Source organism: Grammomys surdaster, unplaced genomic scaffold, assembly GCF_004785775.1.
Source record: "Grammomys surdaster isolate TR1022 unplaced genomic scaffold, NIH_TR_1.0 125671, whole genome shotgun sequence".
NCBI classification, from domain to species: Eukaryota; Metazoa; Chordata; class Mammalia; order Rodentia; family Muridae; genus Grammomys; species Grammomys surdaster.
The window spans coordinates 287,959-304,063 of record NW_021620508.1 but is presented as its reverse complement, the minus strand read 5'-3'; the positions used below and the strand labels follow the sequence as shown (position 1 = coordinate 304,063).

The 16,105-nt window shown below is 53.0% G+C and overlaps 3 protein-coding genes across 4 annotated transcripts in view; 1 reads left to right on the top strand and 2 right to left on the bottom strand.

Moving 5' to 3' along the window:
• Positions 1 to 1,856: 1,856 nt before the first annotated feature.
• Positions 1,857 to 3,558, bottom strand: Hamp (hepcidin antimicrobial peptide). The gene is made up of 3 exons (XM_028787644.1): positions 3,385 to 3,558; positions 2,165 to 2,224; positions 1,857 to 2,082 (listed from the first exon to the last, which is right to left on the bottom strand). Exons 1-3 carry the CDS (start codon positions 3,472 to 3,474, stop codon positions 1,978 to 1,980), a joined length of 255 nt encoding a protein of 84 aa, XP_028643477.1. The 5' UTR covers positions 3,475 to 3,558; the 3' UTR covers positions 1,857 to 1,977.
• A 1,697-nt stretch (positions 3,559 to 5,255) lies between these two features.
• On the bottom strand, positions 5,256 to 15,856 carry Usf2 (upstream transcription factor 2, c-fos interacting). 2 transcript variants are annotated; one of them, XM_028787669.1, is made up of 10 exons: positions 15,780 to 15,856; positions 15,464 to 15,510; positions 15,230 to 15,348; positions 14,874 to 15,074; positions 14,346 to 14,496; positions 14,162 to 14,249; positions 13,781 to 13,839; positions 6,226 to 6,320; positions 6,001 to 6,129; positions 5,256 to 5,920 (listed from the first exon to the last, which is right to left on the bottom strand). In XM_028787669.1, the coding sequence occupies exons 1-10, from the start codon at positions 15,839 to 15,841 to the stop codon at positions 5,831 to 5,833; spliced, it is 1,041 nt and encodes a 346-aa protein (XP_028643502.1). In that variant the 5' UTR covers positions 15,842 to 15,856; the 3' UTR covers positions 5,256 to 5,830. The 2 variants fall into 2 exon arrangements, with proteins under 2 accessions (XP_028643502.1, XP_028643503.1); XM_028787670.1 differs by lacking the exon at positions 14,874 to 15,074.
• Fam187b (family with sequence similarity 187 member B) overlaps positions 15,027 to 16,105 on the top strand; it is a 36,565-nt gene continuing 35,486 nt past the window's right edge. The window contains exon 1 of the transcript XR_003713949.1: positions 15,027 to 15,065. The gene's annotated coding sequence lies outside the window, so the exon portion shown is untranslated. The remainder of the gene's footprint in view (positions 15,066 to 16,105) is intronic.

Genomic DNA, 16,105 nt, shown 5'->3' with positions numbered 1-16,105 from the left:
CGCTGCGCTGCGCTGCGCAGCGCAGCGCAGCAATATAATCAAGGGCTGTGACGTCATTGTCGGCGTGAGGGGGGATTTACTTCTGCTGTACTGAGTATGCTCCTTGTCTCTGGACTAATGCCATGTGATCAGTGCCTCTGGTTTAGTGCCCCATCAAGACTGTGTTTGTTACATTAAACAAAGTAAAGCCACCAAGAGAAACTAGGGTGGCCTTGAAACCAAGTTTCAAGGTTGTAAAATAGTAGGCGGGAGTTGGGTGAGGGGGGTGGGGTGTCTTTGTCATCACCTCCCTCTGATGACCAGCCTCATAGCAGTCTCTGAGGTAAAAGGTTGTGGTGGGTGAGGTTGTTGCTGCCTTCTAGTTTGGTTGAGTTTGTCCTACAGATAGATGGGCTTTTTAAGTACTAGTTGGCCTTAGGCAGGATTGCAGCAAGTTTTAAAAAGCCAGCTTGAGCTACATAGTGAGTTCTAGTGCAGCCTGGGCTACACATTGAGACCCTGTCTCCAGCTTAAACCAGGCCCTGCATGTGCGTTGCCGCACTGCATAAAAGCCAAGTGTACTCAGGAGGTGGAGGCAGGAGGATCAGAAGTGCAAGGTCATCCTTGGCTACTTAGAGTGTGCAAGTCCAAGTTAGACTGCACTGTCTACGATAGATAGATAGATAGATAGATAGATAGACAGATAGATAGATAGATAGATAGATAGATGTATGTCTCTTGGCTCAGGGTATACGTCAGTTGTGTAAGTATCTGGCTGTTCTATGTGAGGCCTGTGTTTGATTACTCAGTCCTCGCGGGGAGAGAAGGGCACGTGATGAAAGAATTTGTTATTGTTGTTGCTACTGGTTTGAACTGCAATAGTCAGCTTAGCTGCCAATATTTAAAGTATTAGTATAGCTCACAAAGAGGCTTTCCAGTCTGTCTTGACAAAGTCAGACGCCCTTCTCTCTATGCCTCTGGACATGGCAGCCAGTTCCCAGGGCATCTGTCACGTATTTAGACTATTATTTCCCTTACAGAATCCAACAGAGGCCAAGTGACCAATGTCCTTTCTAGTCACTAGGGCTGTTGAAATCATACAAGCTGGGACAATAGTGAATTCTGACTCATGTATCTGTGTCCCTGTAGAGCAAGCAGGCTGGAAGGATGGCTCAGTGGGTAAGGCACTTGCAGCGCAAACTGAGTGCTAGCACCCATATTACAAGCTGTTGTGACAGAGACAGATGGATCAGAGAGACCTGCTGGTCAGACAGTTTATGGGGAAGTCAGGGAGCTCCAGGTTCAGTGAGAGGCCCTGTCTCAAAAACCAAAAAAAAAAAAAAAAAAAAAAAAAAAAAAAAAAAAAAAACCAGAAACACATACACACAGAATTAAAAAAAAATATTAAAAAAGAAAAGAAAAAAAATCGATGGTAGATACAGCACACACCTTTAATCCCAAGACGCAGGAGGCAAAGGCAGAAGATCTCTGTGAGTTTGACAAAGCAAGTTTCATACCAGCTGAGGCTACTCTGGCTGTTACATGTACTCACAATCACACACACACACACGGGCGCGCGCTCACATGGGCAAGGCGTGCACATATTTTAAAAAGTTTTTAAGAAGAAAGAAAGAAAAAGACTGAGGAAAGTCTTTTCAACTTTCTTCTTGAGTTGCTACATAAACTCCAGATCTTTTGAAGTAAGAAACAAAGTGAAGAACAGACAAGAAATGCTTTTATCCAGCTTTTTAGCAGCCTCAGTGTACATAGACCTGTATATCCTGCCAAATGTCTGTCCCTGGATGGCAGGGCTTGCAACAAGTCCATATCTTTGGCAAGGAAAAAAAAAAAAAAGGTAAAAAACCCAGACACCATAGTTTGAAAAGGAAACCATCATCTTTATTTCAAGGTCATTGCTGGAGGAGGGCAAAAATAAATAAGCGGGGCAAGAAGAGGCAGGGGTGTTGAGAGGTCAGGACGTCGCTCTAGGCTGGCTGTCTACGTGAAGCAACAGATGCCACAGGAACGATTTTTACAGCAATTACAGCAGAAGACGCAGATGGGGAAGTTGGTGTCTCGCTTCCTTCGCTTCTGCATCAGGAGCTGTGGAAAGAAAGAGGTAAGCAGCCTCGCTTGGACACGGGAGAGGCTGGGGGGTCAGGGAGGGCGTCCCAGATTCTCTTACCGCACTGTCGGTCCTGCTTTCTGCCTTGTGCAAAGGCTGCAGTGCTGTCGTCTGTCTCATCTGTGAAAGCAGAAGAGGTACTAAGTATTGTGCAATCCCCGGCATAGCTTTCTGACTTGTCTCTGCCAGCTTCTTCCCCAGGGACTTAGGGACCTGTGCTTAGATGGAATTCCTAGAAGGGACCCTACCGCCCTGTCTCCCCTCGCTGTTCCTTGGATGTTTCTAAAAGCACTCATTCTTGTACTCTCCTAGAGGCTCCCAACAGGTTCCCCTGCAACTCATCTCTTACAACCAGGTCACCTCATAGCACGCTGACAGCTGACAGCACCATCAGCTGGATTGTGGCTTCCCCTCCTGTGTCTCAGCAACGTGAGGACCAATCCTCCGGTGCATAGCTGTCCACAGAGCTCGGCACGGCAGAGCCTCTACAGCCCTCTCCTCACTTCCAGCAACGGCTCCACTTTTCAGACCCCACGGTCCCCAAGGGTCTTGTGATTGCCTTGAGTGCCCACTCTGCTGTCTCAGCTCCACAGAAATCTAGTATCCATTTGTTGCTGTTCGGTGTTTTGTTTGTTTTTGTTTTTTATGAGACAGGGTTTTTTATGTAGCCCAAGTTGGTAACGAATTTGCTTTGCAGCCAGGAATGACTGTGAACTCTGAATTTCCCCCAATTCCACCTTTGGAGTGCCCACACAGGCATCAGATCCCCTGGAACTAGAGTTAAGAATGTTGTGAGCCACCATAGGGTGTCAGGAACTGACCCTAGATCCTTTGCACAAGCATCAAGTGGTCTGAATGGCTAAGCCATCTCTCCAGCCCCTTCTGTATCATTTTCTTATAGACTACTTTGCGTCAGCCTCTTAGCCCCACCTCTGGTCCTTCCTCATGAGAGTTTTCTGCTCATTGTCTTTTGCGCTATCCACAATAAGCTTTTACTAAATAGTCACTTAAAGATGCTTCAGGAATGCCCTGACCGGGATGGGACAGCTGGAAGAACATTTTGTCTGCCTCACACCATGTTCCTCCTGTCCATTCTCCATAGTAGGACGACAGAGTAGCTATTCAACACTCATGCAGCCTCTCAGCCCTTCCGCTAAGGACCACGCTTGTCCTTGTCAGCAGCTGCCACCACTCCTAAACCGTTTTAAATGCTCAGTGCTGATGAGCTCCTGCCTCACTGGGACCTGGCTCTCCCACCACAGCGGGCCTGGGGTGCTCACCTGTTGTTGGAGATAGGTGCTGCTGCTCAGGCTGGCAAGGAGGAGAAGCAGGAGACAGGCAGCCTGGGTCCGAGTGCTGAGTGCCATCATGCCTTCTGTCCTGCTGTGCAGTCTAAGGACTTGTGCTGGTGTCCAGGACCCAGTCCCAGTCTTTTTATGGGACCAGTAGGAGGAGGGTCACCTGAGCCCCCTCCCTTTTGCCCTGACTCATTTCCAAGAAGATAGTGGCGCCAAACAGGCGGGAGAGATAAGCGGGAACAGAGTGACAGGGGACAGGGTTGTGTCACCCTCAGCCAGCAGAGGTGTATCCAGAGGGTGGGGCAGACAGAGCCATGGACGAAAGCTTTCAGCCAGCCACCTGTGATGTCACCCTGTGGCTCTCAGAAAATTTCCCGTCCTGTCCCCTAAACATTGATTGGATTGGTAAGTGGAAGAACTGTGCCTCTCACCCCATCAGTGTCTTCAATATGGCTGTCACTCACTGGGCTCCTCGGATGGACCCAGCAATTTGGTACATATGCACGGGGTGCATCCCAGCATGAGTTAGGAACAGTGGCCAAGGGACTGGACAGATGCCCTCGAGTTTGTGTCAGCGTTAGCCCCAACATGCAGCATGGAATCCAATGAGAAGATCGTATGACATAGCTGTCATGTTGGAGTGACCTTCTGCCTACAGTGGTGGCAGTCATTACACATGTGTCATGACAGTGTACTGACTGTGTCTGTAACACCAGTGCCAACTCGCTTTTGTGTTAACAGCTGGCGCTACCTGTCCTCTGAGTGGCTGCCTGCTTCCTCCTGGGCTCTATTAGTGTTTACGCTTAAAGTTGCCTTCCAGTCACTGACTGCAGGGTTCTGGCTTGATCTAGTCCTCAAACTCAGTCTCCCTCTAAGCACAGGGGACACGGCAGACTGTGCCCACCGCACAGCTCCAAGCGCAGTGGTATGCCAGAACCTCCCCATGCCATGCTGGACTACATATACCAGAGATTGGTACACGGTCTACACCAGGGCTTTTGTAGCTGGTTCTTGGGGGTACTGCTGAAGCCTGTGTGCTCTCCTCTTTTCTATTACCTGAACCCCTTGGTGTACGCAGCCTGAGATATTATCAAACTTTGATTCCAGAGATAGGCTACTGGACAGTGTGTCTTTGTCACACAGGGAGCACCCAGTCAGTCATGTCCAGAGCCCGGGGACACTACCACTCTGCTGCTGCCCACTGAGTCTCTTCCTTTGTTCCATATGCTCCCTCAGAGGGCTTTTCCTAAAGTGGTAAGGCCAAAGACAGGATTCTCAAGACACCAGAGGCCATCAGGAGTATTTAGGTTGTGGCAAGGTACAAAATGCAACAAGGGGAAACCGCCAGGCAGGCCTAGACCCTGGGAATGGTGAGCCACTCTTGGGGACATGACGGGGTATTCCCCGAACCTGCCAGGCAGCACTGCGGCTGCTCAGGACAGGTTTCATCATCCGCCAAGGGCAGGGGTCACAGCACAGGCGCCAGAGCTACAATTCGAGGCGACAGACTGCCGGGCCAAGCCTGGCTTTCTGGCCCTCTGCCCTCTCTTGGGGGTGGGGGGCTCAAGGCCAGGCCCCATCATTGGCTGGTGCAGAGGGGAGGGCTTCAGCCCCAGAGCCCAGGGATCCTCACCAGCCCTGTTTTCAAGCCCTGACCTAGGAGACTGCAGCTTCCCGTCTAACACCAGGGGGTATGTCCTTGACCCCAGCCTCCATACCCCTCACTTGCACCCCAGGGCCTCAGAGAATTCCCCCCAGCCACTGTCACACAGTCACAGTGTAACTGAAGCTTAGACCTCAGGGAGACCCTAGGACTCCTACCCGACCCCATGCCCAACATGGACACACAGACAGACAAGGCGGGGCCACACTGGCCAGTTTATTGCAGTTAAATACCTCTCTCTCTATTTTTTTGTCCATTTTCCATAAAGAAAATTAAAACACACACACACGCACACACGCGCATACACACACACACCCACACACCCAGAGGGGAGTAGGGATCCAGAAACAAGAGGGGTGGGGGGCATGGCCTCCCTGCATAGGTCCAGGCCCCAGGGAAGGCCCCCGTCCCCAAAGCTCCCTCCTCCCCATAAGCACCCTGTCTCAATACCTCTAGAGACCAAGGAGGCAGCGGGCAGCGGGGCCTCTGTCCTCCTCCCTCGGTCTTCCTGATAGCCCACGCTAAGTGACGGGCTGCTGAAGACCGAGAGGGGAGGCCGACGGACAGATGGGCAGGTGGGCATCGTTTCCGCACGGAGGAGGGTAGTGGGCAATGTATCAACAGAAATGCATTACGTCTCCTTGTTTTTGTTAAAAATCTACTATAAAAAAACGCAGCTTGGGGAGGGGCATCTCCCTCTCTGTGCTAAGGGCTGGGGGAGGGGCAGCAGAGGCCGGCAGCAGCTGAAGGGTGAGCCGGCGGGCATCACTGCCGGGCACTCTCGCCCACCATTTCCAGGTTGTGCTGCTGCAACTGGGCTCGAAGCAGGGCGTTCTCGTTCTTCAGCTCCTCGATCTGCAGGCACCACGGGGACAGAGGAGCCAGGGTTAGGCCTGGGCACACTGGGCCCCCGTGGACTCCAGGCCCATACCCACCTGCTGCCTCAGGAGCTCATTGTCCATCTGCAGCCGTTCTGCCTCCTTGAAGGTCTCCTGCATGCGCTGGTTGGTCTGGCGTAGCTCCCGGATGTAATCGCAAGCCTTGGACAGGATGCCCCCTTTACTCTGGAGTGGAGGGCAGACAGGAGTCAGAGGACAGACCAGCTCAGCTCCTGTGCCTGGTGGTAGCCCAACTTGCTGGAAGCGACTGGGGACACTCACCGCTCCTGTCTTGCTGTTGTCTGCATGACAATCTGGAATGATTTTTGAAAGCTGGACGATCCAGTTGTTGATCTTGTCCCTCCTTCTCCGCTCCACTGCAGGAAACAGTGACAATCACAGCTCTATGGACAGACTCACTGAAACTAGTATGGTATGGGATGCCCAGTCATGGCACTAGTGAGGACCCAAGGCTGCTGTCTCCTTACAGGCCACACTGTCTCATGAAGAGGCCAATCAAGTGCCAACCCTCAAGTACCATGCTGTCAGGACAGAAACCCACACGGACGGCTGCACACTTGTTTCGCTGCTTGCTTAGCACATTGATAAGAACTGCAATGTCACACCATGCACTGAAAATGCAGGTCTGGGCACTGGGACTCATATTTTGGGGGTGGTGCTATAGAACCCCTTATGCGAGATCCAGCACTCCCACGGTTCCTGCAACCCTTATGTCTCATTCTCTGTGCGTCCACAGACTCTGGCTTCTGGTTTTTTTGGTCCCCTTGGGAATAGAGTCTCACGTAGGCCAGGCTGTGCTCAAACTGTGTAGCTGAGGAGGATTCTGAATTTCTAACCTTCTTGCCTCAATTTCCTAAGAGGCCACCATTGCCTGGTTTTATTCAGCGCTGGGAGGGAAGTCCACACCCTACCAGCTGAGCTCCAGCCCAGCTCCCCTTCATCGTTAATGTGAAACTCTGACCATGGCTTGCCCCTGTTTAAAATCCTCCTCCACAGCCTTGGCAAGCTACTCTCTCCAGACAAGAGCTGTGCTCCTGAGGCCTGGCCCTGGGGACCTCACCTCACCCAGGAATGTGAACACTATCTTAGAGGCCATGTCGCCCACTGTTAGCGATGCTGAGTTTCAACTGTCCGGCGGCGGCCAGCTGTGCCCTCCTCCGGTCTGCTGGATGCGCAGGAGGCCGGCCAGCAGCCACCTGCCTTGGAGCCAATTTCACAGCGTGCTGTAGCAAGGCTTCCCAGCCCTTCATTACCTCTAGGGCACAGGTCTCCTACTGCTAGGATACACAAGACCCTGGGATCCCAGACCTCCTCACAGCCCTCCATCCTCTCTTTTAGAAGGGCTGAAGAGACCTGCGACTTTTGTGGAGGGGAGCTGGGCCTCAAGCCTGATGGGCTGTGGGAGAACAGCAAGGGGGGCATTTCCTAATGACGGCAGTAAGAAGGGAAAATGGGTCAAGCCTTAAGTGAGAAGGGTGGGTGAGGGCGGTTCCCTTTCTCTTCAGACCTGACCTCACACCTTGCCCACTCCCTTATGGACCTCAGGGCCTGGGAAAGGTGGAGCTTCCTGCCTCTGCTTGGTCGGTCTACTGACACGTGCCTCCCAATTTGGCCTCAGTGACTTCATTTTCCAAAGTGACTCTCCCCCTCTGCTCGGTCCTTTTTCTCATGGCTCAGCAGTGGTTCTTTCTCTGCCACCTTTGCAGTGTCCTGCCAAGAACGCAGCCATGCTGAATTCAGTAAGTGCAGGGATATGTCTCCGCTAAGCTCAGGGCTAGCTCATGCTTGTCACTGTCAAGTGTGGTACAATCTTCTGGGAACTTGGTGGAAGACTGCAGCAGCAAAACAGAGTCTAGCCAGGGCCAAGAAGCAAACCCACCGTGCTCCTTGGCAGACGGCTGTATCTCTAGGGTTCTGCAGGGCTCACTGAGCCCTTCCCCACTGTCCTTTAGTCCACTCAGGGCCCAGGCATGACCTTCCTCTGATGAAGACACCTCAACCAAACAGGCTAAGGGCACCTCTGTGCATGGCAGAGTTCCTTTGGTGTACGCTTAATTTTGCAAAATGTAGAGAGGTGTGTGGCTGGGGTCCAGGGGACTCAATCCCAGCTCTCTCCTGGCTGGTGCTCATGATGTCACTGTGAAGTGACATGTATGGGGACACTGTGCCTACAGTACATGTGCCCAAAGAAGGGCAGGGTGCAGCAACACTTTCTGGATGGAGCCCCACAATCAGATAAATTTCCAGAGACACTAAGACATATTTGGGTTTCTGAGAGAAGGGACCCCAGGCAGATGCAAAGTAAGATCAAGACCACACAAAAGATAATAAACACTTGTGATGTGTATGTTGTATATGCGTGTGCGTACGTATGTACGTAAGCTGTCCACAGCCTGTGTCCAGGTAGTAACACAGGTCCCTGGCTTGGAAAAACCATTAGGACACACTGGACCTACAGAAGGCCAGTTAGACCACAGAAGCCCTGTGTTAGAGCACAGCACTCAAAACACTCCTCACAGCCATGTTTTGTGGTGCACACCTTTAATCCCAGCACTCAGGAGGCAGATGCACGGCAGATCTCTGTGAGTTTGAGGCCAGCCTGGTCTACAGAGTGAGTTCTAAAACAGCCAAAGCTATATAGAAAGACACTGTCTCACAAACAAACAAACAAATCCACTCCCATACCTCATAGCACAGCCTGCCAGAACCAAAGGAAGACTAGGACAGACATACTGGGAGACATCTGCACACATCTCTCCCTCACCAAGAAAAGCAAGAAAACAGGAGGCTGGCAACCCTGGCTACCTCAGCCAGCGGCCTCCCTGCAGAGGAGAGAGCCCCTTTCACAGCAGCAGGCACACGTCCATCATGGTGCATGCAGGGCCTTCTCCATGCCAGTCCTACCACAGAGCCCAGGGTAAGTACCCTCAAATAACTCCAACTATATCCGCTGTGCTCTGACTACAGAGAACTGAGAAACCAAACAAAAATGAGACCCGGGGCCTACGACATGTCTGCAAATTGGGCAACATGCTTCCTGACAACCTAAGGGTCAAAGAGAAAATCATAAAACTGGAAAATATTTTGATACAAATGATAATAAAAACATTTGCCCAACCTCATGAAACTGAAAAGCTTCTGTGAGGCAAAGAACATTGTCAACTGGACAAAACAGCAGTGTACGGGTCTGGAAAGGATCTTCACCAACCCTACATCCGACAGATATAAAACAACTCAAGAAATTAGATACCAACAAACCAAATAACCCAATTATAAAATGAGGCACAGAGCTAAACAGAGAATTCTCAACAAAGGAATCTCCAATGGCTCAGAAGCCCTTAAAGAAACGCTCAACATCCTTAGTCATCAGAGAAATGCAAATCATAACGATCCTGAGACTCCATCTTATACTGGTCAGAATGGCTAAGATCAAAAACTCGAGAGACTGGGCCGGGCGGTGGTGGTGCACGCCTTTAATCCCAGCACTTGGGAGGCAGAGGCAGGAGGATTTCTGAGTTCAAGGCCAGCCTGGTCTACAGAGTGAGTTCCAGGACAGCCCGGGCTACACAGAGAAACCCTGTCTCGAAAAACCAAAAAAAAAAAAAACAAAAAACAAAAACTCGAGAGACAGCACACGCTGTGGAGGAGGTGGAGTGAGGGGCACACTCCTCCATTGCTGGTGGGAGTGCAAACTTGTACAACTACTTTGGAAATCAATCTGGTAGTTTCTTAGAAAACTGGGAATAATTCTACCTCAAGCCCCAGCTATCCAGTCCTGGGTATATACCAAAAAGGTGCTTCAGTATACCAAATGGATACTTGCTCAATTATATTCATAGCAGCTTTATGTGTAATAGCCAGAAACTGAAGACAACCCAGATGTCCCTCAACTAAAATTGGATACAGAAAACGTGGCACCTCTACACAATGGAATACCACTCAGCTACTGAAAACAAAGACATCATGAATTTTGCAGACAATGAGTGGAACTTGAGAACATCATCCTGAGTGAGGTAACCCAGAGTCAGACAGACATGTATGGTATGTACTCACTAACAAGTGGATATTAGCCATAAAGTACAGGACAACCATGCTATGATCCACAGAACAGAAGAAACCGGGTAATAGAGGTCTCAAGGGAGGATGCGTGAATCTCACTTAGAAGGGGAAATGAAACAGTCCCTGGAGCTGTATGGACAGAGGGAACTGGGTAGGAGAGGGGTCGAGGAGGCAGTCAGATGTGGGCAGAGGAGAGCTGGGACTGAGAATGGAAACTGTCAGAGAATACAGGGAGTCTATGGGTGTGACTCTAGTTGAGATTCCTACCAGAGAGGGATGTAGAGACTGAAGGGCTACTTCCTGTAGCCAGGTAGGACTTCCAGAGGAGGGAGGGGGACATCAATCTATCTACAAAACTTTCAACCCAAAATTTGTCTTGCCTACAAGATGTGCAGGGATAAAGATGGAGCGGAGACTGAAGGAACAGTCATTCTCTTCCTTGGTGCCCAAGGAAGGGGCACTGTGCGGGGAGGATCTGCAAAGAGGGATATGGGAGGAGAGGAGGGAGGGGGACTGTGGTCTAGATGTAAAAGGAATAAAAATAATAAATTATTACAGGAAAAAAAAGAATCAATTTAGAAAAACAACCAAAAACCAACCAACCAACCAAACAAAAAAACAAAAAACCAAAGCAGAATAAAAAACCTATTCAAATGGGCCACAAATCTACAGTCAGAAGTTTATAGCTATAGGTTTGCATCAGGAAGAGGTTTGTTCCTTTGTTTTTTCTTTAAGACAGGTTCTTACTATGCAATCCAGCTGATTCTGCTCCAGCCTCACCAGTGCTGAGATTACAAGAGTATACCATGACACTCAGCTTTTAAAAGAGAGATTTGAGGATCCCAGCTACTAGGGAGTCAGGGGCAGGAGGCTTCCAAGTACAAGATGAGCCTGGACAAACAGTGAGACCCTAGGAATATAGTTGCTGGCAGAGTACTTTCTTAGCATGCTCCAGGCCATAGGTTCGAGCCCCAGTGCCATAAAACAAAACAACAAAACAAAACAAAACCCCAAGCACCACCATAAATGAAGAACCCAAGTAGGACTCTATTACAAACAGTGAGCCCAGCACTTAAAGTCAGATTTCACAGAAAGACCTGCATTTCTGCCACCATTAACCCCAGGCTCCCCACAGGTCCCTTGATACAACGTGCAGAGCTTCCTCAGGCCCTGCTGGCACCCTCTGGAACCCACCCCAGATCCACCCCTGCAGAAAAGCCAGAGGGGAAGATAAACCACAGGTAACTCTTGTGAGCACAGCGGAGTCCTGGGAAGGCAAGGATAGAGCTCTGAAAGCCACCCTGCCTTGGCTCTGGCAGGGAAGCATGCTCGGGGCCTCTCGGAAAGGCAGGCAGTGTGTTCTGTAAGGACAACACGGGCATGAGAAGTCTCAGGGACAGACAGACATGGGAGATTCTGAGTGGCAATTTCAGATGAAATTCCCAAGAAGTAGAAACTGCATCTTTTGGGCTGGGCCAAGGCCCAGGAGGATGGAAGAGGCAACTACCACCTTTCTGGATAAAAGAAATATGAGACTGTGGTGCCAGGGGCGAGTGTTTGGGGTGTGACAACTAGAGCAGGCGCACCTGTGGCCAGTGTTTACTAGTGGAAAAGGAACTCAGGCCCAGGCCTTAAGAAACACCCACGGATGCTGCTTCCCAGTTCTGAGGGCCTCTCTGTAAGGACAGCCCAGGGACCTCTCCTGTGACCCCCAGGCTCAGCCTGGAGAGCCTGTTAAGAATGCCAGGTTGTTGTAGGAATGGGAGCGGAGGGACAAACAAAGAGGGTAGAAGAGTAAGAGAGAACAGGAGGAGGAACATTCCCAAAAGTGGTGGAGGCGAGGTTAACAGCCACAGCAGATGTTTGGAGCTCAGACAGGAAAGGAAGCCAGCAGATTTGGCAATGAGGTCGTCACAGGTGACCTTCAACGGAGCCAGTCTGGTAGGCTAGACTGCCAAGCTACAAGGAGGACAGGCAGATGGTGGTTCAAACCTTCTACAGGTTAGAAGTCAGAGGGCTGGATGCAGGGGTGAGGTTATGGATGAAAAACAATCCAGGGCGAGCGAGGCACAGGGCCCCGTTCCATCCCCACTGCAGGCTGCCCCTGCCTGAGGAACACGCAGTGGGAGGCTGGAGTCAGAGCTGAGGACTGTGTCACCTTCCATCAGACAACACAGGTGCAGGCTGAAGAGCAGACCTGAGGTGGCAGAGGAGCTGTAGGAGCCCGAGTGACCCACTAGAGAACCACCAACTCTTCCCCAAACCACATCCCAAACCACCAATCCCCAGCCTACCCTTTTCCTTCAAAGCCACCCGTCCTGGGCATTAGGCCTCAACCTAGCAGTTCCCGAAACCGGCTCCTTACGCCCATCCTCTGAGTGCTGACACCTCAGAGCAGGCCTCTCCCTGCCCAGACGTCATCTCTAACACAGGACTTCTTTGTTTCCCATCGTCTTATCATTCTGTGTCCACGCACAGACCCCACGATGGCTTCCTCGTGATCAGAGTACATCCCCAGGGTCAGGAAAACCAATTAGGGAAGAGCTCCTAGATACCCTGCGTGAGCCAGCCTGGCAGGTTTCCCTCAGCACTAAGACCTTCCTCTTTCCCTTCCCCATTCTGCTCTTCCTCAAACTTAAAGTGTCCGTGTCTGCTCTGGGCCTAGACACTTCTCTGCGCTGCCTCCAGATCCCCGAGAGAGGCCTCTGAAGCGTGTTGACAACTCTACTCCACTTGCTCAGTTTTCTCTCACCCAGTGCTCCGGCATGCTGAGGGCACATGGCAACTGTGTTCAGCCTGTCTCCTACCAGTGAGTGGTGAGAGCACAGACCTTGTCTCTGTTGGTATCCACTGTGTACCTGACGTCTAGATGAGGCTGGCATGGGTATGGACTTATTGGCTGGAAGCCTGAACTTGCCACTTAGAACAGCAGTGTCCTCCACCCCCATTTACATCAAAGCACTCCTAAGTCTTAGGGCCTTGCCTGGACACCTGAGGCTTCACCCTTAAAGAAAGGCTCATTCTTGAAGAAAGCGCACAGAAGTTCAGCAACCAGCAAACAGTACCCTTGAAAGAACTTGATTCTCTTCAGTCTATGCCCCTCTACTTGCCAAGCTCCTAGAAAAACCTTCCTGGAGCAACTTCACCTCAACATTTCAGCAATCCCTCAGCTGTCCTTCAGTAGCAAGTCTGACTGACTCTCTAGGCCAGGCTGCAGACTTGGCACAGGGCCTGCGCTGTGTTGCCCTGCCCTGCCTGGGATTCAGGGTCAGTAAATATTTGTTGAGCGATGGCTGTTTGGGTATCAGAACTACCTTACCCTGAGGGGGGCTATGTGCTTAGCGGTGGTGACCAATCAAGGCTGGGAGACCAAGGAACAACACTAAAGGACAAAAGACCTCAGGGTGGAACGTGTAGCTTCCAGGAAGGGCAGGAAGCTCTGGTTTCAGCTGGTCAGAAGCTACCCAGTTACAGATGGAGAACAAGTAGCTTGCTAATGAGGTCAAAACCCATGTCCAGATTTGGGGTACGCCACTTCAAGAGGATGGCCAACAAATTAAATCAGAATCACAGGCTGGGCAAGACAAAATATCTGGGCAAACCCAATCCATGCCCTCCATCTTGCTGTCCTCCACCCATCAGCTCTGACCTACCCACTCGGCAAGCACCTCTCAAGCACCTGGACATGTCAGGCAGTGAGTGGGCTCAGAGCACCCAGGAGAACCCAGAGCACCCAGGAACACTCCACCATCCTTACCTTCATTGTGTTGAGCTCTTCTTCTCTCATCTCGAGGAGTTCTGGTTCCATCAATTTTCCTGAAACAGAAGGGGAAATGACAGCATTTACCAAGCTATCAGACTCAACAAACACCTTTGTTTTTAGGGTACCGGGGACTGAACCCAGGGCTTTGCAAAATGCTAGGCAAGCGTACCACCACTGAGTTAGCTCTCCATCCCCTTCACAATTATCTGTGCAAAGTAAATCCCCGTGAAAGGAGGGTGAAAATAGACTTTTTTTTTTTAAATTGACACTTCAGAAGCAAAAGCTCACAAAAACCATAGCCCACGACTGCTGTATACTGACCAGCCCAGCAAACCCTCCCTCCCCTCTGCCTCCAACAATGGGACTGTCACCTACGGAGAATAGGGGTGTGTCCGGGGTGCAATTGTCCTCTGTGTTCCTGTCTGAAGCACATCCTGGGGTGTCATCATGACATAGAACTGGCCTGGAGGAAATGTTCAGTGAACTTCAGTAACGGGTCAAATCGTAACTGCTTAAGTGATTTCCCTACCTCTACCCTCAGAACCCTTCCACCCCTTACCTCCGGCCTGTAGGCTCTGGTCTGTAGTTTGAACAGACACAGCTGTGGTATCACCCACACTGGATGCTGGAAAATACGCAAACCGTGCCTCCCCGCTGACGGCGTCGGCCGATGGGCTGCCACCATTGCTGAATGGATTTTGAATTACAGCCTAGGGAAGGAGTACACATAACAGGCCGTCCTTAGCCACCCCTGCTATCCCACCTTTGTTACTCGTGTCGGTCGGTGTGTGTTTACTATTTTGTGAGACAAGAGGGAAGCCCATGCTGTGTACCACTGTCTAGCAACTCATCTCCGACGGGACTCGACTGTCACCATAGCTCTCTACTCTTTCCTCTAACAAGTTTTCCTGTTTTACGGAGAAAAGCAATTCCAAAACACCCATCCGATGCCTGTGCAAAACTCCTACCAGACCGTACACAGCCTGCCAGCCCAGAGAACATCACTTGTGTGTCACACACCCCGCCCCCGGGGACCTTCCGGCTCCCCCAACCCCTCCCCGTTAAGTTTTGGGTTCGGGCCACCTACCAGCGGGAAGGGTGCTGCGGGACCTGTGGGTACCGAGGCAGCGGCAGGGCCGGGGCGCTGGGCTGCCCCGTCCACACCCACCTGGGTCACAGCCTGCTGCCCCCCCGCGAAGGCGGCGGTGGACACGACGCTGACGGCGCCGGCCGCGTCGCCCTGGCCGTCCAGCTGACCATCAGTCACCTGGACTACGCGGTATGTCACCTGCAGGGGGCGGCAGAGCGACGAGACCGACGCTGGGGGCCCGAGCCGGGGACAGGTCGGAGGCTCTCTCCCTGTCCCGCCGCATGCGTCCGTCCTCCCTCCCTCCGCTCGCCCCGGCGCTGGCCCTCCGGGCTCCCGGCCCGTGGCCGCCTCACCTGGCCTCCATTACTCTCTGTGCGGAACTGGTACTGGATATTGTGGTCGCCGAACGCCGCCTGCTGGACGCTGGCGATGGCCACCGCCGTCTGCTCCTCGGCCCCCGGGCCGTCCCCGCCTGTGGGGGCAGCAGGGCAGGGGGCACGCTCAGCGGGCGCGCGGGGGTCTCCCGGCGTCCCCGGCCTGCAACCCCGGCGCGGGCCGCAGCCCCCGTGGCCCCCGCAAACACTCACCTTCCTGCAGCTCAACGCTCTCCTCGGCCTCGGGTCCCTTGTCGTGGCTGCGGGGGCACACGAGGGGCAGGGCCCGGGGTCAGCCAGGCCCGCACCCCTCGCCGGGGCGCAGCGGCCCGCCGCCCGCCCCCTCCAGGCCCGGTCCCCGCCAGGGTCAGCATTAGTGCGGAGCCCCGGCCGCCCGGATCCCCTCCCCGCGGCCTCCATTTTGAGCCGGGCCGAGAGGCCGCTCGGGATCATGGCGGCCCCCGCGCGCGGGGCTCGAGGGGCCGGGGCCCAGGGCGCGCGGAGGGGCGCGAGCTGTCGGCGCGCTTACCTGGCGGCGGCAGCAGCGGTGGCCGAGGAAGCGGGATCCAGACCCGGGTCCAGCATGTCCATGGGGGGGGCGGGGGGGGAGGGGAGGGGCGGGAGGGGAGGGGGCGGGCGGCCGGGGGGGCCCGAGCCCGGCGCTCACGCCGCGCGGCAGGAGGGGACGGAGGAGACCCGGGAGCCGCTCGCGCTGATCACGGGGACAAACCGTGGGGTCATGTGAGGAGGAGATGCCGCCGCCGCCGCCGCCGCCGCCGCTACTCCTGCAGCTGCCGCCTCCTCCTGCCGCCTCCGCCCGCCGCCGGCTCCGGGCGGCGCGAGGCTCCCGGCCAC

Bases quoted from the DNA above. Each gene is read 5' to 3' on its own strand.
- Usf2 (XM_028787669.1), bottom strand. From the start codon at position 15,841: ATGGACATGCTGGACCCGGGTCTGGATCCCGCTTCCTCGGCCACCGCT. The intron at 6,321-13,780 runs GTAAGGATGGTG...TGTTTCCTGCAG, and splicing joins AAGAGCTCAACACAATGAAG to TGGAGCGGAGAAGGAGGGAC. The intron at 6,130-6,225 runs GTGAGTGTCCCC...CCTCCACTCCAG, and splicing joins ACAACAGCAAGACAGGAGCG to AGTAAAGGGGGCATCCTGTC.
- Hamp (XM_028787644.1), bottom strand. From the start codon at position 3,474: ATGATGGCACTCAGCACTCGGACCCAGGCTGCCTGTCTCCTGCTTCTC. The intron at 2,225-3,384 runs GTGAGCACCCCA...CTGCTTTCACAG, and splicing joins GCACCTATCTCCAACAACAG to ATGAGACAGACGACAGCACT. The intron at 2,083-2,164 runs GTAAGAGAATCT...TTCTTTCCACAG, and splicing joins AAAGCAGGACCGACAGTGCG to CTCCTGATGCAGAAGCGAAG.